At 38.8% G+C, this 26,399-nt stretch overlaps 2 protein-coding genes across 2 annotated transcripts; both read left to right on the forward strand.

Annotated features, from left to right (window-relative positions):
- The first annotated feature begins 4,233 nt into the window (after positions 1–4,233).
- LOC112016854 (probable WRKY transcription factor 47) lies at positions 4,234–8,379 on the forward strand. The gene is given in 7 exon segments (XM_024049352.2): positions 4,234–4,595; positions 4,797–4,871; positions 4,973–5,125; positions 5,846–6,202; positions 6,825–6,867; positions 6,870–6,937; positions 7,217–8,379. Coding segments are annotated over 7 exon segments (1,572 nt in total). The 5' UTR covers positions 4,234–4,337; the 3' UTR covers positions 7,835–8,379.
- A 13,138-nt stretch (positions 8,380–21,517) lies between these two features.
- LOC112016999 (protein S-acyltransferase 18) lies at positions 21,518–26,038 on the forward strand. Its single transcript, XM_024049470.2, has 9 exons — positions 21,518–21,743; positions 23,163–23,276; positions 23,368–23,697; positions 23,890–23,958; positions 24,097–24,168; positions 24,273–24,401; positions 24,501–24,581; positions 25,027–25,200; positions 25,298–26,038. The coding sequence occupies exons 1-9, from the start codon at positions 21,699–21,701 to the stop codon at positions 25,805–25,807; spliced, it is 1,524 nt and encodes a 507-aa protein (XP_023905238.1). The 5' UTR covers positions 21,518–21,698; the 3' UTR covers positions 25,808–26,038.
- The last annotated feature ends 361 nt before the right edge of the window (positions 26,039–26,399 follow it).

Genomic DNA, 26,399 nt, shown 5'->3' on the forward strand with positions numbered 1-26,399 from the left:
TTCTCTAGGGTTATTTAGTCCAGAATTAATTCTAGTTCCTTAGTTTTTGGCTCCCCATTATTGTTTGCTTCCGTTAACACTGTGACAGTTGTTGGAGGAATTGAATCAATATCCTCATTAGGGAGTAACGTGGCATTAATGGCAAGCTCATTTGTAATGGGTAATTCATTGATATTGATTACTGGAATAACTCCTTCATCAGTGACCAAATTTGCCTAATTCATCTCCGCCTGAGTTTCCATTGCCGGTTTGTCAGCATGGTTCAAGTGCCCACACTAGAAACAGAGATTTGGTAAGCGCTCATATTTGAATTGAACCCAATGTTTTGACCCATTCTCTAATGTAATCACCCTACCTCAATATAAAGGCAGTGTAATATCATTACTCGAACCCAAATGAAATGTCCACCTTCATCAATTACTGCTCCTGTTGATTTCTGAACTTCCCCAACAATGTTGCAGATGTTCTCTGCCACTTCCTTCGTCATATATCAAATTGGGATATCATGAACTTGAATCCATAATAAGGTTTTTGAAAAAACCAAATCGCTCACCGAACAATCTGTACTGTACCTTTGCAAAATTACTAGATGTTTATCAAAACTCCAAGGTTGGTTTTTGAGGATTCTTTCAATATCATTGGGATTATAAAAACAATCAAAACTCAGTGTTCATTTTGGTTACGGATTGTGTAGATCTCCACAACTGTTTGAAAGTTCGCACAATGGCTTCTACATTTAGGAAACGTGGGGTAAGGAATTGAGCAGCTAGCAAATATTCACCAGATCTTTGTTCATTGGACAGGATGAATCCAATGGTTTCCTTTTCTGAAAGGGAAAAGTTGGTCAATTGATTTGCTAACTCCTCCATGAGAATGAGAATTGGAAAAGGACCAAGAAATAAAGTGTCTCCCCACAACCCTGAAAGAACCAAAATATCACTAGCTCAGAAGTTACACTTGTTACCTACTAAGAATAAACTCTCCTGTTTATCAAAAAAAAAAAAAGAATAAACTCTCCTCTCAAAGAAGGGACCAACACACTTCTACTGCCTTAGACAAGAGAGAACTCTAAGCGGCAGAGAGACTTGTTATTTCTTATCATACAAATCTGGCTTCAAGAAGACCCTTTTAAACTTGGCTTGGTCAATTGGGTGATTTTAAAATTGGAACAAATACATATTATTTGTCGTATCAAAATACAGGAGCATCTCTATAAGCAGTTCATCAACAAATAGACTGTTTAGCGGACCCCAAAATAGAAAAGAAAAGAAATACTGTTGCGGCGTGAAGAAATAATCCAAGTATTGTATCTAAATTATATGGTTGTATATATATATGATAGAATTTAAATTTCATTTTCAAACTTTACAAATGGGTTCACTAGAATATGTTGAACCAGATATAATAAGTACACTAATTTGAGTCAGTCATATAATTGGTTGTTGCCAGTGGCGTGAGAATGTACGAAACTACTTGAGCTGCAATGGGATACCAAATCACGTTGAATGCATTGCAATCTGACAAACTTGGATCAAATATATATTTATTTATTTGGCAAAATTTGATTAAATATATTTATGATTCTCTGTATTCATGAAATCATTAAAATGTGCTACAACTACAAGTAAGTCTAAGAATTCTTTTTTTAATCGAGAGATGTGTCCCCAGATAATTCCCCAATTCCCCCGGTATTTTTTAGTGGTTTAGTAGAATTTGAAACTCAAGCCAACATTTTCTTAAACATCACAGTTATAAATTGTTCAAAAGGAAGAATGGGATAATGGATTCTATTCGTACCCTTATAATTGTTTCAAATCAGAACGTAAATCTCAACCAACTAAGCCGAGAAATCTTTGGCTAAGTGAAGCGGATTTCTAGAACCTCTAACAACTAGGCTACTAATTAGAATAGGTAATCAATGAGTTCCCTTGTTAAGCTACATTAGCCAGCAAAATACGAAAAGTAAGCAAGAGGACCAATCTATCATCCATTAAAAAATATCAAGCGTTGGATCATGGAAGTCAATGTTTTTTGCTCAATATTTATGATTATGTAAACCAACCATTAAATTTGTTAAGCTAAAATCTTAGCCGTTATACCTTACTTATACCACCCAACAACAAGGTCCTATATGTAGGGGTGACCCTTGCCTCGTGCAAGTTTCGTAAAAATAATAATAGAATGTGGTGGGCATTACACTATTCACAACCTTGCATGAAGTTGATAGTTATTAACAAAGCTATACTATAACTCATCCTACATCTTAAAGGGTACTTATCTCTTAAATCGTCCATAAATTGTGCATTCAAACCAATCAAGAGGTCAATTATTGTCACTTAAACTTTTCTTTGGGGTCTCTCTAATTCTACCATTTTAATAAAAGAAAAAAAAAAATCTACCATTAATTGTATTTTTAACACCCGAAAGTCATTTCAATTCTCAGTCTTTTACTCAACTATATAATTAAGCACGTATCTAGACAACGAAATAAGTATTAGAATTAATACTGTAATTAATATTTGACGAGCTAGTCTGACCATCCAATAAAAGAAATAAATTCTGTAGTGTATCTTTTATTTCATATAAAGGAAATATTAAAAAATTAGTTATATTACACAATTCTCTCAGTTTTGGTCTAGAGTCTAGACCAAAATTAGTTTTCAATTAAGACTCCAAACAAAATTATTTCAATTGCTCCTTCAATGAGTCATTATGAAAAAAATAAAAATAAAATAAGTTCAAATAAATTGTACTCAAAACTTGTGTGGATGTAAAAAAGATTTGTCAGTTGAACACCAAACAATATTTTAATTCATGAAACGATTAAATCTTCATTAAATATGTGTTTATCTGTTAACGTTTTGTAAGATGTTCAATAAGCTTTTCCAATACCAAAATACCATATATATGACTCACATGAGTGGAGCAAAGCTAGTCCTCTAAACCAAATATATATTAACATATCCATCTTATGATAATATTCTTTTTATAGACAAAGATCCTCAGTTCAAACAAATTTTATGGATAACTTTTTTAAGTACTAAAATACCATCTTTGATTCACATGAAGGGTTTAAAAAAAAAAAAAAAAAAACATTTACTAAAAATTTAAATTGCCACAATTTTTTTTTTAAGAAAATGATAAAAATATTTTTAATAAACTATTTACTAAAAATTTAAATTGCCACAATTTTTTTTTTAAGAAAATGATAAAAATATTTTTAATAAACTTAAACAAATTATATCTCTTAGAAGTTAGAACAATGACAACACAAGAGGGTACCATTACATATTTATTGAAAACCTCTGGACCAAATAGTAACATTACAACCTAACATGTGAAACCAACATCACCAGACGGAATCAAAAAAAATTGCATTAATTAGAAAATGAAATTGAATGAGATTGATGCAATTGAAACTAAACTAAACTAAACCAAAATTGTAAGCAGCTAAGCCAAGCCAAGCCAAGCCACACGCCTAGTAGAGGAGAAAAGCTAGTCGCACGGCGGTCTCGTATAATCTTTGGTTGACATGGACAGATCCAAAAGTGACGTTAGAAGCTGGCCTCGGAAGTCAAGTGAGAAGCGGATTAGGTAATAGGGTATTCAGTATTCTTCTTCTTCTTCTAAACTGTGGGTCCCACTTTACCCCACCTTTCCACCGTCCGATTTCAAATCACACAAACATCACAGATTTGAGATTAAGAGCCGTGCCGTCAACTGCGTTGACCTCTCACGACGCCCCACCCCGCGTGGACTCCCTCAAATCCTTTCATTCCTACGCAGAGTCGTTTTATAAAATTTTTCACAACTTTTTATAATAATTATAACGTTACAGAGTTTGATTGGTGAAGGAAAAATATATGTTTATATGTAAGTGATAGTTAATTACTCACAGTCAGTCACGTCAGCGTTGTGGCAAAAAAATTTTAGAATAATTTGTAATATCATAACTGCTCTCTGTTCCTCTCTCCGTTATCCTCTAACGCCGTTTCTCTCCCACCGCCTAACCTCACGCGCTGTTTCTCATTCGCTTCTCTCACTGCCCGCCACGTGTACCCTATTACCTCAAATCTTACGTCTCCCCCTTCCCGCGAAAAAAACGGCTGCTATAAGATCCTATTATTTTTGGACCCCCACAAAAAAAATTAATTAATTAATTAAAAACTTATTATATATACAGCCTTTTTTTCTTTTTCTTTTTTCACATCAAAATATACATATATAATATATACCATACTTTCGTTGAAAACGCTACACAACTACTCTTTTCTTTTTCTTTTTCTTTCTCTCTCTATAATAAGTCTCTTCTCTTCTCTTCTCTTCTCTTCTTAGTCATGGAAAATCAAGACCGCCGTGAATTCACATTCTTAGGCTCCGGTGGTGGTGGCGGCGGCAACAACAACGACTTTCTCCGCGGTGGCCCCCATACCAAGCCGATGATGATCAAAGAAGTGGATTTCTTTTCCAATAGTAGTAGGGAGAGTGCTAGAAACAATAACAACAAGCCACATGATCATAATCATGATGAGACTGCAGTAGTCAAGGATATTGGATCATCGACTCATCAAGTATCCGATCCTGCAGGTGTCAACGTAAGGTTTTGAATATATTTTTATCATAAAACAGTACTGATTCCTTATATGTTCGTTGCGTTTTTGTTCAACCTTGTGAGTGTCGTATAAAAAGGTTTCATGTTTTGTAGCCATATATATAGGATTCATAATAATATATGTAACAGAATTTATATCATATAGTTTTTACCGATGAGATTGACTATTATATGGTTTTTTCAGACGGGATTAAATCTGCATACTCCAAGTTCTGGGATGTTAAAATCAGCATATGATCAAGAAAAACCAAATACTGAGGTAATTTTTTTTTAATTAAAAAAAAAAAAAAAACCTTTTGGAAGCTGGGTATTGGATATGATGATAATTACGTTTAAGGTTTGATATATTTGGCTGTCCAGCTGATTAGACTTCGAGGGGAGTTGGATAGACTACACGATGAAAATGGGAAATTAAGAGGCATGTTGGATCAGATCACCAAAAGTTACAGCGAATTGCAAGGTCAGCTGCTCATGGCAATGCAAAAACAGGCGCAAGAATATCATCAAGGACAGGTGATCATAGTCCTCATCATTCCAAGATCACACAGATTAATTATATAGAAACTTCTTATTCATATGAAAGGTTTCCATTATCCATTACACTCTACCAGTTTCTTTAACTTTGGGATATATATGCTTGGTTAGGTAGTTTTTTTTTTTTTTAAAAGAAAACCTTAGTTAAAGAAATGGGGTAACGTGCTTCCCTTAAATTGCAAAGTGTGCTTCCTTGATCCGTTATATCACCTTTTTATCAATATCTTACTTGCTTGCTTTAAAATAATAATGTTCAAACTTCATTTTTACTACTGTTTTTGTCAAAGATATCTGGACTGGACACGTTCATCTATAAAAGAAAGTAAACAAAAGGGTTGGAATATACTTTTCATTCAACTCGTATCAATTTCAATTTCGATCAACCAAGTTATTTATCAGATGCATGGTACTTCTTATAAGTATGTTTAATTATGTTCAATTTTAATTCCGCACGTGCACAACTTACAACTCACCCAAAAAAAAAAAGAGACCAATCATTAATCCCTAGAGAACATCCAATTAATTTTTGGCTATGGTGAACGGTTTTTATTATCAACATCTGGTAATTTGCTTTGCGGCCAGTGATGTATCATTTCGTGCATGAAATTTTCAGTTACTATATTAGGATTGTATATATACCTTGTGCTTTTACTATAGAAAGAGGTTAATGATCAAATACGGTTGCTTTAATTTGAACAGAAGGTTGAGCCGAATGGTATGTCAGGTCAAATGATTTCTGCCCAACAAATTATGGACCCACGACCCTTAACTGCATTAGATGTCAATGATCCTTCGGTTTCTGATGATAATAAGACACAAGAGCTATCAGTTTCTTTATCAAACACAATGGAGGTGATGTCTAAGGAACGTGATCGGCACATGATAAAAGTCCCTAGGAAGCAGACTTGCACTGAGGAAGGTCTTGATCAGTCTTCTCAGAGTTGGGGATCTCCTAAAAGTCCCAAGTTGGATGAAGCCAAAGGTGAAGAACAAGCTCCTGAAGTTCCATTTAGGAAAGCCAGGGTGTCTGTACGCGCCAGATCAGATGCTCCTCTGGTAAGAATCTGAACAGCTCAATTATAGTTTTTACAAGCAATGTTAAAAATATTATAAATTGAGTACGATTAACTGGTGCTTATAAAACATTTCTTAATGAATTATTTATTAAAAAAAAAAAAATTATCTCACTTTCAAGGAAAATATAAAAAACTGTAAAAAAGGAAAAAAAAATTAGTTAGTCTTTTATTTTTCATAAAAATTTCTAAAAACATTTCTTAAACTAATGGCCTTAAAATATTAGTTAACTTTTACCTTATAAATTTTATTATAGGTTTTACAAATTGCTATTTTGATTTTTAAATACAACACAAAGTAAACTAATAAGCTGTCTATTACCTTATTGATGTAATATTAATACATTATCTATCATGTTATTTTGTAAATTTTATAAATATTTTTTTTTTTGAGAAGGAATTTTATAAATAAAATATGATAATCTATTTTTCTAGTCCTATTTTTTTTTTAAACTATATATAGGATAGTATTTATTGCACATATATTTGTACACACATCCTTACACACACTTCATTTCACTTTAAAATTGTGTGTATACTAACGTTTGTGTAACAACTAAAAACTCTTATCCTATGGAATAATTGGAATTTGGTTGTGCGTTCAGATTAGTGATGGATGTCAGTGGAGGAAATATGGTCAAAAGATGGCCAAGGGAATCCTTGTCCACGTGCCTACTATCGCTGCACTATGGCCGCTGGATGCCCGGTTCGTAAACAGGTACTATAATTAAACATGAAAATGATGTTAATTTGCAATATTTGTTATGATTCATTGTCGTTTATCGTAGATATTGATGGCGATTGTAATGACTCAGTCAATGAAATTCAATTCTTACCAAGTAGTGATTAACAAGTTCACAAACCACCAAAAATGAAATATATATATATATATATATATATATAGCAATGTGAAAATAGTGTAGTTGCAAATACTATAGTACAATATTGTACTACTTGGTGACCCTTTCAATAAATTAAAGGCCATGTTCTTGAACAGGTGCAAAGATGTGCGGAGGACAAGACCATTTTAACTACAACATATGAAGGTAATCACAACCATCCTCTTCCTCCAGCAGCTACAGCAATGGCTAACACAACATCAGCAGCAGCAGCTATGTTGCTTTCAGGCTCAACCACAAGCAAGGAGGCTGTAACAAGTTCTGGTTTTTTCCCACCATCTATGCCCTATGTGTCAACCATGGCAACCCTATCAGCCTCTGCACCATTTCCCACTATCACACTAGATTTGACACAAAGCCCCGGCTGCAACCCCATGCAATTATTGCATCGTATCCCATCTCCCTCAGCTACATTCCCTTTGCCATTGCATGGGGTTCCACCACAGCTACTAGGGCACCCTATGTACTTCCCTCCTAAGCTCCCAGCACCACAAGTGTTAGGACAACGTCACAGTCACACTTCTATGGTTGAGACTGTTACTGCAGCCATTGCTTCTGACCCAAACTTCACTGCAGCACTAGCTGCAGCCATCTCAACGATTATGAGAGCACCTAGGAACAATGATGGAAGCACAAACCCCACTAACGGAGTACCAGCTGGATTGCCTGGTTCCCCACAGCTTCCTCAATCTTGCACTACATTTTCCACCAACTAATTATCCTGGGCTTTGATAATTGAGAGATGTTTATAGCAAGCCACTAGTTACGGTTGTACACGAAGATGAGATCATTTGGGGTGCGCTTTGATTTGTTTCCAGCTTTTTGGCTTCAAGGCATACACAGAAACACCACTGATTCGGATCAACTACGTCTTCGATGGACGTTTTGGGTAGTTGGCTTGGAGATAATCTTAAACATATCAAAGCCAATATTAGAAATGGAAATACAAGAAAAGAAAACCCATCTACTATACTTTTATATATAGAATCCTCAATTTATTATATTGTTGATACTATTATGTTATCAGTGCAGTAGTAAATATTACGATCTTGTCATCTGTTACTTTTTTTTTTTTTTTTTTTGGTTGAGAAAGTTGTCATCTGTAACTTAATGTGGTTAGATTTGGGAAAGCTTAGAGTGGGGTGTACGAGATGAGTTTGTCATATGCTTGAGAAGAGAAAAATACCTTGTAAATAAATTAAATTTGATAAGAAAGAAACATAAATTAATATAAATTATAATGAAGAGTGATGTTTTTCAACTTGCCATTTGTTTCTTTGAGTTTTACTCTTGATTCTTATGACACCTTGCATGCTATATTTGAAACAGATCTTTTATAATTACAATAGTTGTCACAACTTGCTAAGTAGTAAACAATTACTTTTATATGAACCAACTATTTTTTATTTACTACTCACAATTGATTATTTTAAAGTTACGAAAAATTTGTGGTACAAAATATGTGTCCATAAATTTTCTGTATTTGAAATAATGATGCTTGCACGGATAACTCTCCAGCCACATGAATCCTCTTTGTTGTATACTTTTCCATTAAAATATTCATTTAAAAAAAATTGAGTGAAGATTTGATGTTGTATGTGTATGCATACTAGGATGATCACACCATAATTTATATGTTAACGATAAAAGAAATTAGTAAAATTTTAAAAGTTTTCTTTTATATTATTACTAGTCACTAACTCATATAATGCACATTAAAGTTTGACATGTAATGCATGAATTAGAAAATTTGTAAAAAAAGAACTTAATTAATTTAATTATAACTAGTAGTATGCCAATGTGAAGCATGAATTATCCAAACTAAAACTATATGTAAATTAAAGACTATTATCTAAACTATCTTAATAATGAAGCACTTGAAACGTTACCAAATTTTCTGCTAAAATAAATTTAACAAACTTAATAATTAATTAGACACATGGCAAAAAAACACATTAATTAGACATGTAGTGCATATGTTGAGAAACTTTTTTTTTTTTAGGGAGATATGTTGAGACACGGTACATAGAAATTTTAATATGTTAAACAAAAATTTATAATAGATTATCAAAATAATTAAAATAAGTTTGATTTTATTTTAAATTTTTTGAAAAGTTTGGTAATAAAATTTTAATTGGAGTAGCATTTTAAATTCTTGAAAAGGTTATAGAGCTACCAAATTAAATTAACCAAACTATTACTAACTCACCTTTTTTTTTTTTTTTTTTTTTTTAGAATACTAAATATTTTAACACACTCAAACACGGGGAGAGGGGAGAAGGGAGAAGGTCTTTAACTCACTTGATATTCCAGTAATAAAGTTTCATTTAAAGTAAATTATCTTAACAATCAATGAGTCATGGCAAAAGCCTGTATGATACGTAACATATACTTTGAGCCACTTGTCATAACTTGAATATCTAGGATTCAAATTTTATTATATAGTATATGATTTATTTAATATTAGTTTGCTTTATTCAAAAAAGATCACGAGTTCTAATTGGTTTAAGAGTTTTGATTGTTCACCACCACACACCTTTAGTGCGATGGTCACTCCATAAGTATAAGCGCTTGTGAGGTGTGGAGGGCAAGGGTCGGGATTCAAGTTTTCAGAAAGGAACTTCACATACATATATACTTAGATTAGACTAAAGTAAAATTTCTATCTTATATATATATATATATATAGAGTTTTGATTGTTCACATTCTTTTATATCATGTGTAAAATGTAGACATTTTGTGAAACATTTCACATCCAAAAGTGTAAAACAATAATAATCCTTAGTTTAAACTAGTAGTGTGAAACAATAATTAATCTTAATTTAAAGTAATATAATTTGACACTATATATAGCTCTATAAATCAAATTAAAAGATTCAAATTAGAACCATAATATGGAAGTATGTGGCTTAAAAAAAAAAAAAAAAAAAAAAAAAAAAAAAAAAAAAACCTCCACATCATTAAAATGAACATAAAATCAAAAGTCTTTATTTTATTTATATATTATTATTATTGTACGGGGCCAACTCCCCCTCTAGTCAATTGCACATTAAAGCCCATCACCATGATGCCAAGTGTACAAAGCCTTGAGCTTGTTGGGACTTGGGTCTTGGGCCTTGAGACATGGTGCAAGAACATGTGTTTTATGGGTGCCCTCGACTTGGGCCGGACGAGCCTTGGTGCCCAATCTAAGACTGAAGAGCATAACGGAGATATTGTGACAAGGACGGTGATGGCGAAATCCTACCAATCAACTTCGACCTGGTCAGGACAGCAACTACCCAGGAACGAAGGACCCTAAATGCCCGGTATTGCCTTGTGGAGTATCGCTACCAAACATCAAGGTGGGAACCAGCTCCAATGCCACTCTTACCACGCCCACTCCCAACTAAACACCCACTTAAGGATCATGGCATTGGACCTCTTTTCCCATTAACAACTCAAATAATCACAGTCCCCACTAATCTTGAGCTATAAATAGGAGAGGAGAATGAGGAAAGTGAGGGTTGGAAATTCTGGAGAGAATACTGAGAGAAGAGAGCAAATACTCAAAGAGAGTAAAGAAGTGACTTTGTGAGGAAGAAAGAAAGGCTTATGGAAACAGAAGTGTATTTAGGTCTGCCTAGCATAGGACCACCCACAGTAGGAAACCCAAAAAACTACAAAACAAATAGATTATGTGACCAAGTAGAGGTTAAGCCCAATAGCCACATATTTGGGTGTGCACAATTAGCGTCATCTGTGAGAATCTCCTACAAAGCTGTGGTTTTGCCAAGGCATGCACAAGAATATGTCAGGAGGACAATCTAGGAGCTATGCTGAAAGTGGCTCTAGGAGATATTCTCGGGGATCCACCTGGCAAGAAAGAAGATAGGGAGTATGACGAGCAAAGGCAGTTCAGACTTGGAGAGGGGTTGTTTCAAATGTACCAGACACTATCCAGCACCTCGAGGCGCAACCGTTTCAATAGAAGGGATAAAGAACTTGAGCAGAGGGATGAGGAGCTCAAGCGTCTATGTAGGATAGTGAGAGATTTGAAGTTGGAAGCGAGAGGTAGGCATGGGAGAAGAGACCGTGACTATCGAAGGGAGGGATCCGCCAGTGGGGGAGGCTGCCACGGAGCCGAGTCCAATCAGTCTGATTCCCAGCAACACCGGGACCGTTCATGGTCACAGGAATATGTAGACCAAGACTTGGATTCCCTAAAGGAGCGGCAACCCTAGAATGCCGCCATGGACGCCATGAGTCGAGCTTTACGTAGAGCTGCTTAGTCGCCTTTCTCAGACGACATTGAACAGACCACAATGCCGAGAAAATTCACATGCCCACGATTTAACTCTTATGATGGGAAAACAAACTTGGTAGAGCACGTAAGTCATTATATTCAGATGATGTTTTTACATGCTCATAATGACGCACTAATGTGTAAGGTATTTCCCTCGAGCCTTAGGCCCATTGATTTGAGATGGTTTAATGGGTTACGAAAGAGCTCCATTCAAAGTTTTGCCGAGTTGATCCTAGAATTCAGTGTCCGGTTTGTGACCTGTAGCCAGGTTTCGCAACCAGTGGACGCATTGTTATCCATGAAAATGAGAGTGGAGAAAACCCTTTGCAACTATGCTAGTCGATATTGGGAACTTTACAACGAGATTAGTGGAGGTAATGAGAAAATTGTGGCAAGAACCTTCAGGATGGGGTTGCCCGAGGATTTCGAACTGTGGGAGTCATTGACGAGGAGGCCTCATGAGGATATGAGGCAGCTCATGAGGCGCATTGAGGAGTACAAACATTTAGAAGATGATCAGCTTTAAAGTAAGGGTAAAGCCCCGGCAAAGAGTCGTCCTCGGCAGGGCGGTTTCTAGTCAAGGCTCTGAAAGAATTTAAGGATTCAAGAGCTGGAGGCATAAGGGGGGTAAGTGAACGTAACGTTCAAGGAACTAGTGCACAGGATCATGGATCAAATCAAGAACAAGTCATACTTCTGGTGGCCGAACAAGATGGGGGTGACCCATCCCGAAGAAGCCAAAACTTGTACTGTACATACCACAAGGATAAAGGGCATACAACTGAGCAGTGCCGGGTGTTGAAAGATCATCTAGGGCAATTAGTGAAAGCGGGATACTTGAAGGAGTTTGTGGTAGATTCAAGGAACCAAAGTACCGGGCAAGGTATGCAGCAAAGGGGGAACCCTCTCCTGCCCCCTATAGGAGTGATTGAGGTCATCCATGCTACCCTGAAGGATACGGCGGTGACTAGGAGAAGGGGGTGTTGGTTGTAGTACTGGCAGAACATTGCAGGGGCAAGCAGCCCTTCGAAAAGAAGATGAAGTTCACATGGGAGCCCATCACTTTCAACGATGAGGATTTAGAAGGAACGATTCAGCCGCACGATGACGCTTTGGTGGTGACTGCGCAGATAAATGGTTTCATAGTGAAGAGGGTGATGGTAGACCAAGGAAGTGGGGCCGATGTGATGTACGATATGCCCCTGGTTGGTTTTGATGGCCAAGTGATAATTCCTGAGGGGCAAATGTCCCTTCCCGTGAATATGGAGGGCAAGGAAGTAATAGTAGCATTTATAGTGGTAGCCTCATTTTCTCCATATTCAGCGATTCTGGGAAGGTCATGGATCCATTTGATAGGGGCGGTCCCGTCCACATTGCATGTGAAGGTCAAGTTTCACATCGAGCATGGCATTGTTATAGTAAAGGGAAGCTAGCAAGTGGCTAGGCAATGCTTAGTGGCCGTGGTTAATCGAGAGAGCAAATGAGCCGAACAAAAGGGACCATCCGATGAGGTCCCTTTATAGCAATTACAGGAGCCCCAAGGAGGAATGGGGGCTAGCTGTGCTGAAAAGTTAGTCAAAGTAAAAATATTATCAGATGTTGACAGGTATTTCCAAATAGGAGCAAGTATGAGGGGTGAAGACAGGGTAGCGACAGTACTATTTCTTATGCAGAATATGGATGTGTTTACTTAGAGCCCATATGAGGTGCCCGGGGTGGATCCTAAATTCATAGTTCACAAGCTTAATGTAGACCCGTCATTCCCTCCTAAGAAGCAGAAGCCGAGGAGGTCGACTAAAGAACAAGCTGAGGCAGTCAAGTAGGAGGTCAAGAGATTGAAAGAGACTGGGGCAATAAGGGAAATTTACTTTCCGGAATGGCTGGTGAATACTGTGGTAGTGAAGAAGAAGAACTGCAAATGGAGAGTTTGCTTTAATTTCACGGATTTGAACCGAGCATGCCTAAAGGACCCATTTCCTATGCTAAAGATGGATCAATTGGTAGATGCCACATATAGGCACCTGAGGATGAGTTTTCTGGATGCCTTTTATTCCCAAATTGCCCTAACCGCCGAGGATCAAGAAAAGACAGGATTTATCTCCCCAGATGCCAACTACCATTATACTGTGATGCCATTTAGGTTGAAGAATGCTAGGGCCACGTATCAGCTGGGGCCACGTATTAATGAATGATGACAAGAATGTTCTAGGATAAGATTGGGTGGACGATTGAAGTGTACATCAATGATATAGTGGTAAAAAGTAAACAGGAGGCATGACATATAAAAGATCTCCAGGGGGTGTTCGAAGTGCTTCGGTATTATAAGTTGCGCCTTAATGCAGACAAGTGTGTCTTAAAGGTGGGGGCTGGCAAGTTCCTAGGGTATTTGATCACCAGTTGAGGGATAGAAGTCAACCCCGATTAGATTGAAGCTGTGAAGCATCTCAAGCCGCCGAGTAACCTAAAGGAAGTTCAAGTATTAACCAGCATATTAACTACCCTTAACCGGTTCATTTCCAAATTTGCTAATTGCTGCCGTCCATTCTACTAGCTTCTGAAGAAGTGGAGGGGATTCCAGTGGAATGAAGAATGTGAAAAGGTTTTTCAAGACTTAAAGGAGTATTTGGTGTAGGCACCTATGTTAACAACCCCAGAGCCCGGAGAGGACTTGTTCATGTATCTCTTTATGTCATATCATGCCGTAAGTGCCGTGCTTTTGAGGGATTAAGGAGTGCAGAAACCAGTGTATTACATCAACAAGACCTTGGTCGATGCCAAGATAAGGTACTTGCCCCTAGAAAAGCTAGTATTAGCACTGGTCCATGTTACGAGGAAGTTGCCTTACTACTTTCAAGCCCACACTATTTATGTGTTAACCGAATACCCTTTACAGTCACTATTGAAGAGATCAAACTTCACAGGCCGAATAGCTAAATGGGGAACTCGACTTGGATCCTTCGACATAAGGTACAAGCTAAGAAGTTTGGTGAAGGACCAAGTTCTTGCTAACTTTGTTGCAAAGTTTTCCTGTAGAAACGGGATAGAGGTTGTTTGTCATGTGGATTGTTGCCCATGGAGAGTGTTCGTGGACGGCGCATCTAGTGCAATGGGGGCTGGAGTTGGGATTGTTAGCATCACTCTAAAAGGCATAAGATTGGAACATTCTTTTAGGCTGGGGTTCAGGACCTCTAATAATGAGGCTGAGTATGAAGCATTACTTGCTGGATTAAGGGTCGTTCTGGATTTGGGTGCACAGGAAGTTAAGATTTACTCGAATTCTCAACTGGTGGTAAGCCAGGTGTAGGGCAATTTTGAAGCCCGAGATTCTCGAATGAAGGAACATTTGCGGGCAACGAAGCAGGTTATGAGTCAGTTTCTTAAAGCAAAGGTGGATTAAGTGACCCAGGGGTAGAACAGACATGCAGACTCTTTAACTACATTGGTGTCATCAATGACGGATGATGTACCTCGGATAATCAAGGTGGAGCTTATAGCGAAACTGAGTATTAACGCCATGACAAGTTTTGCAGTGGTTTCAACGTCCGAGACATGTTGGATGGACCCAATCATCAATTTTTTGGCCAAGGATCGAGTACCAAATGATGAGAAGGAAGTTAACAAAGTACGCCAAGTAGCTGCTCGGTATTGGTTATTGGCTAATCGTAAGCTATACTTAAGGTCTTTTGGGGGGCCGTACCTTTTATGTTTGCGCCCTGAGAAAGTTAGTGAACTACTGGCCGAGCTACATGATGGGGTGTGTGGCAGTCATGTAGGGGGTCATTCATTGGCACACCAAGCGATGACTCAGGGGTTTTGGTGGCCACAGATACAGAAGGATGCCGCCGAGTATGTACAAAAGTGTGAACAATGCCAAAAGTACGCCCTATTGATCCATTAGCCAGCAGGTTATTTGAACCCGGTCAGTAGCCTCTTGCCTTTTGCACAGTGGGGGCTACATATTCTTGGTTAGTTTCCCTAGCCACGGGCAATCGGAGGTTTGTTTTGGTAGCTATTGACTATTTCACCAAATGAGCAAAGGTGAAGGCGTTAGCTAATATTCGGGACGTAGACGTTAAAAAATTTGTGTGGAGAAATATAGTCACAAGATTTGGTGTGCCGGACTCTCTTATATCTAATAATGGTTTGCAATTTGATAGTAGGGCATTTCGCAAGTTTTGCAGCAATCTCGATATCAAGAACAAGTATTCCACCTCGGCATATCCCCAAAGCAATGGCCAAGCCGAAGCCACCAACAAAGCGTTCCTGAATGGATTGAAGAAAATGTTGGACGGCGCAAAGAGTAGGTGGGCCGAGGAGTTACAAAATGTTTTGTGGGCATACCGGATAACCCCTAGGAGATCTACGGGAGAGACTCTATTTTCCCTAACTTACGGGGCAGAGGCTGTTGTACTAGCCAAGATAAACCTACGTAGTGCCCGAGTTGCAGGATTCCCACCTACCCAGAATGTCGAATTGATGATGGAGTGTTTAGATTTACTGGAAGAGTGCTGGGAAGCGGCGACTATATGGCTAATCGAGTATCAACAAAAGCTTGCCCGGCAATACAACCGAGATGTGAAGACAAAGGAATTTGGCGCTGGGGACTTAGTGTTGCAGAAAGCGGTAGGACATATGCGAGACACTAATACAGGGAAGTTAGCCCTAACCTGGGAAGGGCCCTATAGAGTTATCGCCATCACGAGTGCGAAGGCATACTATTTGGAGGACTTAGACGAGAGACTGCTTCCCCAGCCATGGAATGCCCACAATCTGAAGAAATTTTACCACTAACTATCAATATATAGGAGAACAAGTTGAATGTAATGTGACATGTGCATATTTTTAATTAATACAATAGTGATGTTTATCCATGCAGGTGTATTTGTATTTATAATTCCTTTGCCCATAACTCATTAGCCCCAGTCAACTTTAGCGAAGAGTACCTAAGGACAGAAACCTGCTTCTTGGTTTGAACTCAATCACTAGGCAGGTGGAAACCTAATTTCTATCCAAAGAAAGAAACATGTTTCTCTGTTCGATCTCAATCACCAGGCAGGTGAAAACTTAATTTCACACTATCCAAGGACAAAAACAAGGATAAAAACCTGTTTCTCAGTTCGATCTCAATCACTGGGCAGGTGGAAACTTAATTTCACAGTATCCAAGGACAGAAACCTGCTACTCGGTTCGAACTCAATCACCGGGTAGGTGGAAACCTAATTTCACACTACCCAAGGACAGAAACCTGCTTCTCGGTTCGATCTCAATCATCGAGTAGGTAAAAACCTAATTTCACACTATCCAAGGGCAGAAACCTATTTCTCAGTTCGATCTCAATCACCGGGCAGGTGGAAACCTAATTTCACACTACCTAAGGACAGAAACCTGCTTCTCGATTCAATCTCAATCACCAGGTAGGTGGAAACCTAATTTCACACTACCCAAGAACAGAAACTTGCTTCTCGGTTCGATCTCAATCACCGAGTAGGTGGAAACTTAATTTCACACTACCCAAGGACAGAAATATGTTTCTTGATTCGAACTCAATCACCGGGCAGGAGGAATCCTATTGTCAAATTCTATCTGACAGGAACCTACTTCCCACTTAGATCATCATCACCGGACAGGAGGAAACCTTGCATTGGGTTATTCTAAGAGTAGAAACAAGCTTCCCAAATCTATTCTAGTCACCAAGCACACGGGTTATGTCAAATTATTCAGGGGGATGGAATTGATTTCTCGGATATAACACAAGCCACGGGGAAGGTAACTACCTTACATTTCCTTAAAGAGTCCACGTATGTCAAATTTAGTTATTATCGTCGAGGAGCCAATTCTTTCTAGATACAGTTGATCCCTCCCAGGCCGGTCCCAGCCACTATGCATGGCCAAAAATTACCTAGCCTTTTGAAGATAAATAAAAAAGTAGTTTTGACCACCGATCAAAGGCAAACCAGGATTAAACCACTAGGTCATTTGAAGTACATGTATATATAAAAGAGAAAGACAATCAGAGGACATGACAGAAAGGATAACTTAGTGGCAAACACTTATAAACATGATTAAAGCAAGCGAATGAAGATTAAACCAATTTTTTGACACCACAGCTCGGTAACCATGGGAAAATGAAACTTAGGAAAATAAAGGTTAAAGTTATTGTTCAGTAACCATAGCCCAGTGACAATGGGCAATCCATATAAATCAAAAAGGAAATTAAAACAAATAGAAATTGAAAGCAAAATAAAATTATAGATGTTAAATGGAAGGTTCAGCAGGCTGAACTCGAGTGACTTCATCGGCTTAGTGGGCGAGCACAATCCCAGCTGGCTGGTTGGTTGCAGGCGTTTGTCCTTGTCCTTCCTTAGCATAAAGGTTACTGGTAACTTCAAGGTCCACCATTTCCATGTGAGTGTCAATAATGTGAACCAACTCCCTCATGTTGAGGGTCTCTTCTTCATCAGCAGCATTGGCCTGGCTTTGGAAGAGGGGAATCAGGGCCAGGTAAAGGATTTGCTTGGGATTCCTTATAGGGGAATCCTCTGCAACTCCCATTGTCTGCAGGGCTGTCAACCATCCCTCGTCGAACCCATGAGTCCGAGCTTGGTGAACAACAAGCTTTACAGAGTTCTCAGCATCTGCAAAGCTTTGGTTGTATCCCCTATCCTCGGCAGAGTTAAGGGCCGCCTTGAGGTCAAAAATTCATCAACCTGGGTCAAGGTTAGGCTTTTTGCTTATGCCAATTTGAGCTCAATACCCCTTAGCTTCTCCTCTACCTCAACCAGCTTTTTCTCAGCCACCAGCTAAGCCTTCTCGACAACCTTAACCTTCTTCTCGGCTACCTCGGTAGCCTTTGCCTTTTCTTTTGCTGTGTCTGCCACCACATTTTTCAAAGCTTTTTCCCTCTCTGCATCCTCGGCCAACTCCTTTATCCTCTTATCAAGGACGTAAGTCAGCTACGCAGCTTGACAACACAACGGTAATAGGATAAGCAAGTCTCATAAGATGAACAAGTGTAACAATGAAAGGAATGCACATGCCACATAACAAATGAAAAACAAAGGGAGGAAAGATTACCGCTATTGTATGCCATTAAAGCCGTCGTGCCAGTGATTCCTTGGTCAAGTTTGAAAGGACATTTATGTCCTCAGGCAGAAGCAGGCCCTGCATTAGACTTTGAGCGACCTGCCCCCCTTGGCCCTACACCCAGGTCCTTAAGTTGGCAGTCACCGGTAGGGGCTCATCGCTGAGCTTGAAGGATGGCTGCTAGGCCACCGCCATTTAGGATGAGGAAGTAACATTTATTCTGACCTAAGTTGTTGGTCTGGGGGTGCCAATAGGTTCCCAGATGACGATCCCGTTAGATGCCTGATGAGGGGTCTTAGAGGGAGCATCACTAGGAACCCTAGTGGGAGGATCACCCACACGTTGCTTCTTCTTGGCACGTCCGGAGGGTGGAGGTGGAGCTCGGTCCCTGTCTAGGGGTTGTTGAGGTTAGTCAGCCGGGCGAGCGCCAAGCAGGAAACGATCAATAGAAAGGGTATGACGGGTCACCATCTCTTCGTCTGGATTGGGCTCTGCTTCTGAACTAGCTGGTTCAGCTGCCTCTTCCTCAACTACTTGAATGAGAACGTCGAGCTCTTCCATGGGAGTATGGACTCTATGACTTTGAGATACTAGCTCAGCCGAGGCATCCCTTACCGGTGCACGGTCCTCTACAGTTATATATTGGGGGCCCAAGTCTCGGGCCTCACCGACCGTAAATTAAGGAGGAAGGAGGTTGGCGTGCCGCACGTCTATATAAGACAGCAAAGGGTTGTCTATCAACAGGGCTTAGCTGAAGGGTTGCCAAGTTTTGTACACGGGGATGCAACTGAGTAGAAGATGTGGTGCCCAGAGCTGCCCGTCAGAATGGACAAATATCTCGGACTTGAGCACAAAGTTCAAGTTCTTCACATGCATCACTCTAAGTTCTGGGTTGAATCTTTTGCCATTTGCAATGAAAGAACACAGTAAATGGATTAGTGCCTGGATAAGCAAAGCCATCATAAGTAAAGCCAAAAAAAAATGGATTAGTGCTTTGTACAAACAAACTTTGCGCGGCGAGAATGGGCAGGGGAGTTCATTGGCAAACCAATTGCCGCTCACCTGGACATACTCCCCGGTCGAGTTTTTGTTAGAATCAGGCAGGCATGAAATTAACCGTACCCGCACATCCCTAACTTTTAAATAATAGTTAGTCTTTTTATTTTTGCATAGGCTGTACATGAAATTTATGTCGTGATGGTTCAACTACAAGTCGTATATCTAGTTCAACCTACTGACGCAACTAGCTACTCGGTAAAAATTGTGAGGAAGTTGGTCAGGACACAAACCATAAAATCTAAGGGTGCTAAGTAAGAGAGGGCCCACAGGAAACCTAACCCCACCCTCTAAAATTGCCATTAATGGGAAGAAGGTAGTATTTAACACAGAATGTCTGTGGAGAGCAATCTCGCTCTCATGACAGTACGCCACATTCACATCCTCGAGGATGTTGAACGCCTGCCTAAAGTTGGCTAATGATGCCTCAGCGAACAAAAGGTGAGAATAACCCATCCTAAACTCTAAAATCAAGGAAGAAAATGAAATAAGAGAAAGAGGCATAGAAACTTACTATGGGCTCTAGGAAGGGGTGGTCTCGACATGGAGATTATGTGCTTGAAAGAAGAACGTACAGCAGAGAGGAATTTTGGAGTGTAGGAAAGCAAAGAGTAATCTGGAGAAGAAGAGGGTAGTATTTATAAGGCCAAAATATTTAATGGGGTGGAGTTAATGAGGGAAAAGGCAGGAAAACCTTTCGTAACCCCCACACGCATAACATTGGGTTGCAAACTGTCAGGCCATGATGACAGTTAACTCTGACAACCTAGCATAACGCCCCTTTTTAGAGTGCATTAATGGCCTGACTGTTCATTCAGTAACCGACCCCTGAACTTCTTGGGAGATCCTTGACTCTTGGCATCCCTTGATTCATTCCCAGCACCCGAGCACGAATCAAGGGGAGGCTATTGTGCGGGGCCCAACTCCTCCTTTGGCCCATTGCACATTAAAGCCCATCACCCTGATGCCAAGTGTACAAAGCCTTGAGTTTGTTGGGCCTTGGGCCTTGAGACATGGTGCAAGAACATGTGTTTTATGGGGGCCCACGACTCGGGCCCGGACGAGCCTTAGTGCCCAATATAAGACCGAAGAGCATAACGGAGCCATTGTGACAAAGACGGTGATGGCGAAATCCTACCATTCAACTTTGACTTGGTCGGGACAGCAGCTACCCGGGAACAAGGGACCCTAAATGCCAGGTATTGCCTTGGGGAGTATCACTGCCAAACATCTCTTCTGAGGTAGGAACCAGTTCCAATACCACTCTTACCATGCCCACTCCCAACTAAACACCCATTTAAGGATCATGGCATTGGACCTCCTTTTCCACTAACAACTCAAATAATCATAGTCACCCACTGATCTTGAGCTATAAATAGGAGAAGAGAATGAGGAAATGGGGGTTGGAAATTTTGGAGAGAATACTAAGAGAAGAGAGAAAATACTCAAAGAGAGTAAAGAAGTGACTTTGTGAGGAAAAAAAAAAGGCTTGAGGAAACAAAAGTGTATTTGGGTCTGCCTAGCATATGATCACCCACAGTAAAAAACCCAAAAGCCTACAAAACAAATAGATTGTGAGCCCAAGTAGAGATTAAGCCCAATAGCCACATATTTGGATGCGCACAATTATTATTATTATTTTTCTTGTATGGATATAGATTGATCCAAAATTACCTTTGTATTTATTGTCTCTAGGGCATCAAGTGATGGTTTAGTCTTCTTATCAAAAAAAAGAAAAGAAAAGAAAAAGGTGATGGTTTAGTCCAACGAGGCCTAAATGGGTCATAAAAGGCCCAAGGCCTCTTATCTAATTATTACTTTACCAGTAGAACTTCATTTAATAATTGAAAACTGTGGCGGCTCCGTGTGAAAATTTGATTAATTTACACATCATGGGTCCCACAGTCATCACAACCGTCAGATCAGCTAGATCTGCATCAAGACGTCAATAAAGCACCGTTCAAATTTCAAAAATAGTCTGTCCCAACCCCAACGCGGAAGAGAGTCGACCGTTGGAGGTCATCTTTGCTGGGTGTACTCTATCTGTATGAACCTTAAAGAAAACAACAAAAATAGAAGCTAATTGAAAACCAAAGCAAACCCACAAACGCTCTGTATTCATTTCGACAGATTACTTCACAAAAACAAGGACTAGATGATGAGACGCCATGGCTGGCAACGTCCTCTGCACCCTCTACAGGTAAAGCTTCACTACTTTACCAGCTCTGGAATTGATTTTTTTTTTTTTTTTTTACTAAAAATTTTATCTTTATGTAATGTGTGATTAAGTACAAGGCACCTAGTTATGCACAAAAAGGATAATCTACCTTGTAAGCAATTTGATCCATCTCATAGAAATAGACCCTCTTGACTTTTTAGTGATTTGAAGCTGAATTAGATGCAAAATCTGGTCTTTGTAAACGAATGAAAGCAAATACGATTGATTGATTTTTTTTTTTTCCTTCCCCTGAAGCTAGTTGAATGTTTGTGGTGAAAACTTTCTATTTATGGAAAGTGTGATCTGGTACAAGGCACCTAATTGAGTTAAACTAGCTACTCTATTTTGTATGCTACCTGACCCACCTCATAGAATTAGGCACTCTTGAGTTTTCAGTAATTTGAAGCTGAATTAGATGCAAAATCTGGTCTTTGTAGATGAATGAAACAGAATGTGATTGATGTTCTTTACTGAAGGTTTCTATTTATGGAAAGTGTGATCTAGTACAAGGCACCTAATTGATTGAATTTGCTACTCTATTTCGTAACCAACCTGAACCCACCTCATAGAATTAGACCCTCTTGGGTTTTGAGTAATTTAATGCTGAATTAGATGCAAAATCTGGCCTTTGTTGAGTAAATGAAATAGAAAACCATTGATGTTCTTTCCTGAAGCTAGTTGTATATTTGTGGCAAAAAAAATGTTCTGTTCATGGTAATGGAATGTGTGATCAAGGGCAAGGAACATAATTGTGTATAAAATTGCTACTCTACTTTGTAAGCAACCTGACCCCACCTTATAGAATGAAGCCCTCTTAGGTTTTCAGCAAATTGCAGCTGAATTAAATGCAAAATATGGTCTTTGTAGATGAATGGAAGTGGATACAATTGATTTTTTTTTTTTAGTTCCTGAAAATAGTTGTATTTTGTGACTAAAAATGATCTCTTTGTGGAATGGGTGATCAAGTACAAGTGTACAGACCTAATTGTGAACAAAATTGCTACTCTGCTTCATAAGCAACCTTATGGAACTAGGCCCTCAAGTTTTAATAATTTGAAGCTTAATTAAAAGCAAAATCTGGTCTTTGTATTTTTCCTGAAGCTAGTTGCAAATTTGTGGCAAATATATATATATATATATATATATATTCTCATTTTGGAATATGTGATCAAGGACAAGGGTCCTAATTGTCACAAAATTGCTACTCTGCTTTGTAAGCAAACTGACCCACCTCACAGAAAGAATTAGGCCCCCTTGAGTTCTCAGTAATTTGAAGCTGAATGAGATACAAAATCTGGAATTTGTAGATGAATGGAGTGTATGCCTTAACACCCAAATGCTTTTAACTTTTGTTTTCTATGAATCAATCTATTATTTGTATTGACGGGCAAACAATTGCAGATGGTGGGAATGGCAATTTACAGTTTTCTGGTTGTTTTCTTCTTTACTTTCCTGGGGCTTTTCCTTGGAAACAGAATTGCGGAAATCACAATCACCACGCTGTTTTCCTTTGTGGTAATGTATCGAATAAGACTTTCAATCTGCTTTCTCCCTAATCGAATTGTTACTTTCTCATTGAGAATGACCTTGTTTATATCATTTTCAGGCACTTTCTGTAATGTTTCTATTTGTAAGGTGTACCGCCATTGACCCAACTGACAAAACCAGCTTTAGGAAGAAGAAAAGAGTCAAATCTAAGAGTGGAATTGCAAAGCTGAATTATGGGTTTATAATTGGTCAGATAGTTGTGAGGTTTTTAAGGAGGGTAGAAAGGAAGATCCTGAAGACTTTTATCAGGAGGAAGTATCTGGATCCATGGAAAACAAGTGCTCAAATGGAGCCCTTGCTTCCATTTCCCCTTGTCATGAAGGATGATGCTGTTGCACCTGATACAAGAGAGGATGACATCTCATTTTGCTCGCTATGCAATTTTGAGGTAAGCTGTGAATTAATAAGGCCTGTCATAGTTTTTTTTCTAAAGTAGAAACCGATTTAGCCATGCAGAGTCATTGGACAGAATTGTAGTTAAACTAAGTACATTTATTGTTATGTAAGACTAGTACTGGCAACCTCACAATGGATTTTTTTTACGAGTGTCAGAATCCATTATTGGACTTTCATTTTGCAGGTAAAAAAGCACAGTAAGCATTGTAGGACCTGCAACCGGTGTGTTGAAGGGTTTGATCACCATTGCAGGGTAAAACCGTGTTGTATATATTCTTGCTACCTTTTATCCCTCTTTAGTTCTGTTGACTTCAGGTTAGGATCTTTAAGAAAATCTACGTTATCAATTGAATACATTTGTGCTTTCTATCTTCTTCTTTTTTTTTTTCAGTGGTTAAACAACTGTGTTGGGAAAAGAAATTACACGACATTCATTATGCTGATGACTTTCGTCTTGTTAATGGTCAGTTACGTCGTATCTTTCAGTTCTTTGAAACTGCCTTAAAGAACCTTGAATAATCTTCTGTTTAGTTGATTCCCATGCCAACGATATTGTTGCTGCTACAGCTAATCATAGAAGGAGGTACCGCCATTGCTATATTCATCAGGTGCTTTGCAGACAAAGGAGGAGTTGAGAGGGAGCTGGTGAGCAGGCTCTATATTCAGTTCCCAAGAGGGGTTCTTGCCACAATATCGGTAATATTAAGTTACTTCATCAATGTCACATTGCAATTGCTTCAGATGCAAATTCAGTTCTTCATTGATTTATATTTGTTGAAATTTGAAATGCCACAGGTACTCCTGTTTCTAATGACAGCTTATGGTACAGCTGCACTAGGACAACTTTTCTTCTTTCATGTGGTTCTCATTCGGAAGGTAATTGTCATGGTTGCTATCTGGTTGTTTCCACTTCTAAATTGCTCAGTCCTGACTTCAACATTACAACCAGATGCACATGCTTGTACATATCAAACCTTTTATTATAAGGAAAAAGCAGACACCATAACTGTTACCGAAGGCTCACTTGTCTAGTCATTGTAGTGCCCAGGTTTCAGCCTCCTTTCCTAGTTAACAGAAGTCTTCGTTTATATGATCCTCAAGTCTAACAGGAAGTTATGGGAACAAACTGCTTTATTGAAGAGAATCAAATTACATAATTGATTGCTTCTAATTAGCAATTTTTTAACACACACATACAAAGTGACCAGTCAATTCAATGATTTAATTCTTTGCCTTGTATTATTCTCCACTTACAATCTTTCGTACTGAAAACTTTGCTCGACTTGCTTATCTATAGTCTCACCAGTATGCATTTCTGCAGGGAATGAGAACTTATGACTACATCTTGGCAATGAGAGAGGAGAACCAATCTATGGAACTAGATCCAATTAATGAATCTGATTTTTCCTCTGATGAAAGCACTGATTTTGATGATTCACCTGAAAAACCATCATTTGTGTCACGGTTTATATGCAGAGGATACAGGAGAAATCAGGTAAGGTTTAAGATTTATACAGCCTTCCTTTATTTTGCACCTTTTCAAGCTATAAGCCCACCCACCTTACTGGATACTTGTTCATGTTGATTTCTAGAATCCGCCAAGTTTGTCTATAAGGATTGATAGAGATCCTGAGCTGTCTAACTTGCCCAAGAGACAAGGCTTCCATGCAAAGATTGACCCATGGAAACTAATAAATTTGAGCAGAGAGAAAGCTTTAATAGCAGTTGAGAAGGCCAGAGAAAAGCTCATGAAACAGAAGTCAGAGGTGGATATTGATTCGTTAAAGCCACTACCACTGGAGACTAAACGCGGACCAATGGTGAACATGGATAGAAGTATGTCTAATCCAGGAACAAGCTCAACACCTCTCATATCAAAAGTAAGGCATCCTGGCTCACCCGGAACGTTTTCAAGTCCACGAAGGCGTTTTTCTGGATCTCCAACCATGTTCTCTGGAATTGTGGCGTCGCCAAAGCACAAGTACAGAAACAGTTTTGACTTGAAGTTAACAGAGGTGTCCAAAGAACTTGAAACTTACATTTCAAGGCAGGTTTTATGTTCCGTAATTAAGAAGGATGGGAGTGAGGCATCCCCAAGATAGGCATTGTATTTAAAAAAATTGGATTCTCAGCCTTTGAGAAAAAACTGTTTGTTGATTGTGTATTCTTGATGGGCATCTTACTTGTGAAATTCATATTAGTACATTATGTTGCATGTTACTCTTACAAATTATATCTGATTTTTTTTTCAGGCTGAGAAATACATGTACTTTTCAAACTAAGTCTACTCAAATCAAATAATACCCTTTCGACAGATGGACATGTTGATGGTATGACAATTGCCCTGCATTAATGATGTTGCTTTAACTTCTATGCGGTTACTTTCGCAATTGACTTCATCATTGTCTAGCTCCCATAATCATACATTAGGTAGGCCGTAGAACATGCTCCATTGTGCCAGTAGCTCTTTTTCTCTTTTTTCCTTTTTGGGGCCTTATTTTTTAAGAGATCTGTGTTGATGTTTTTTTTTGAAACCGAAAGACTTGGATCTGTTTGGTGCAGTAATGAAATTAAAATATGCCTTCATTTCTCAATCAAGGGTGGGTACTGAGGAAATTGCCTGTAGAACCAGCCAACTTCTCTCCATGTGCTACACTTTCGCCTTTGATTCAATGCATAGTAAGTTACACTCAC

This window comes from Quercus suber, unplaced genomic scaffold (genome assembly GCF_002906115.3).
Source record: "Quercus suber isolate HL8 unplaced genomic scaffold, Cork oak 2.0 scaffold_209, whole genome shotgun sequence".
Classification (NCBI taxonomy): Eukaryota; Viridiplantae; Streptophyta; class Magnoliopsida; order Fagales; family Fagaceae; genus Quercus; species Quercus suber.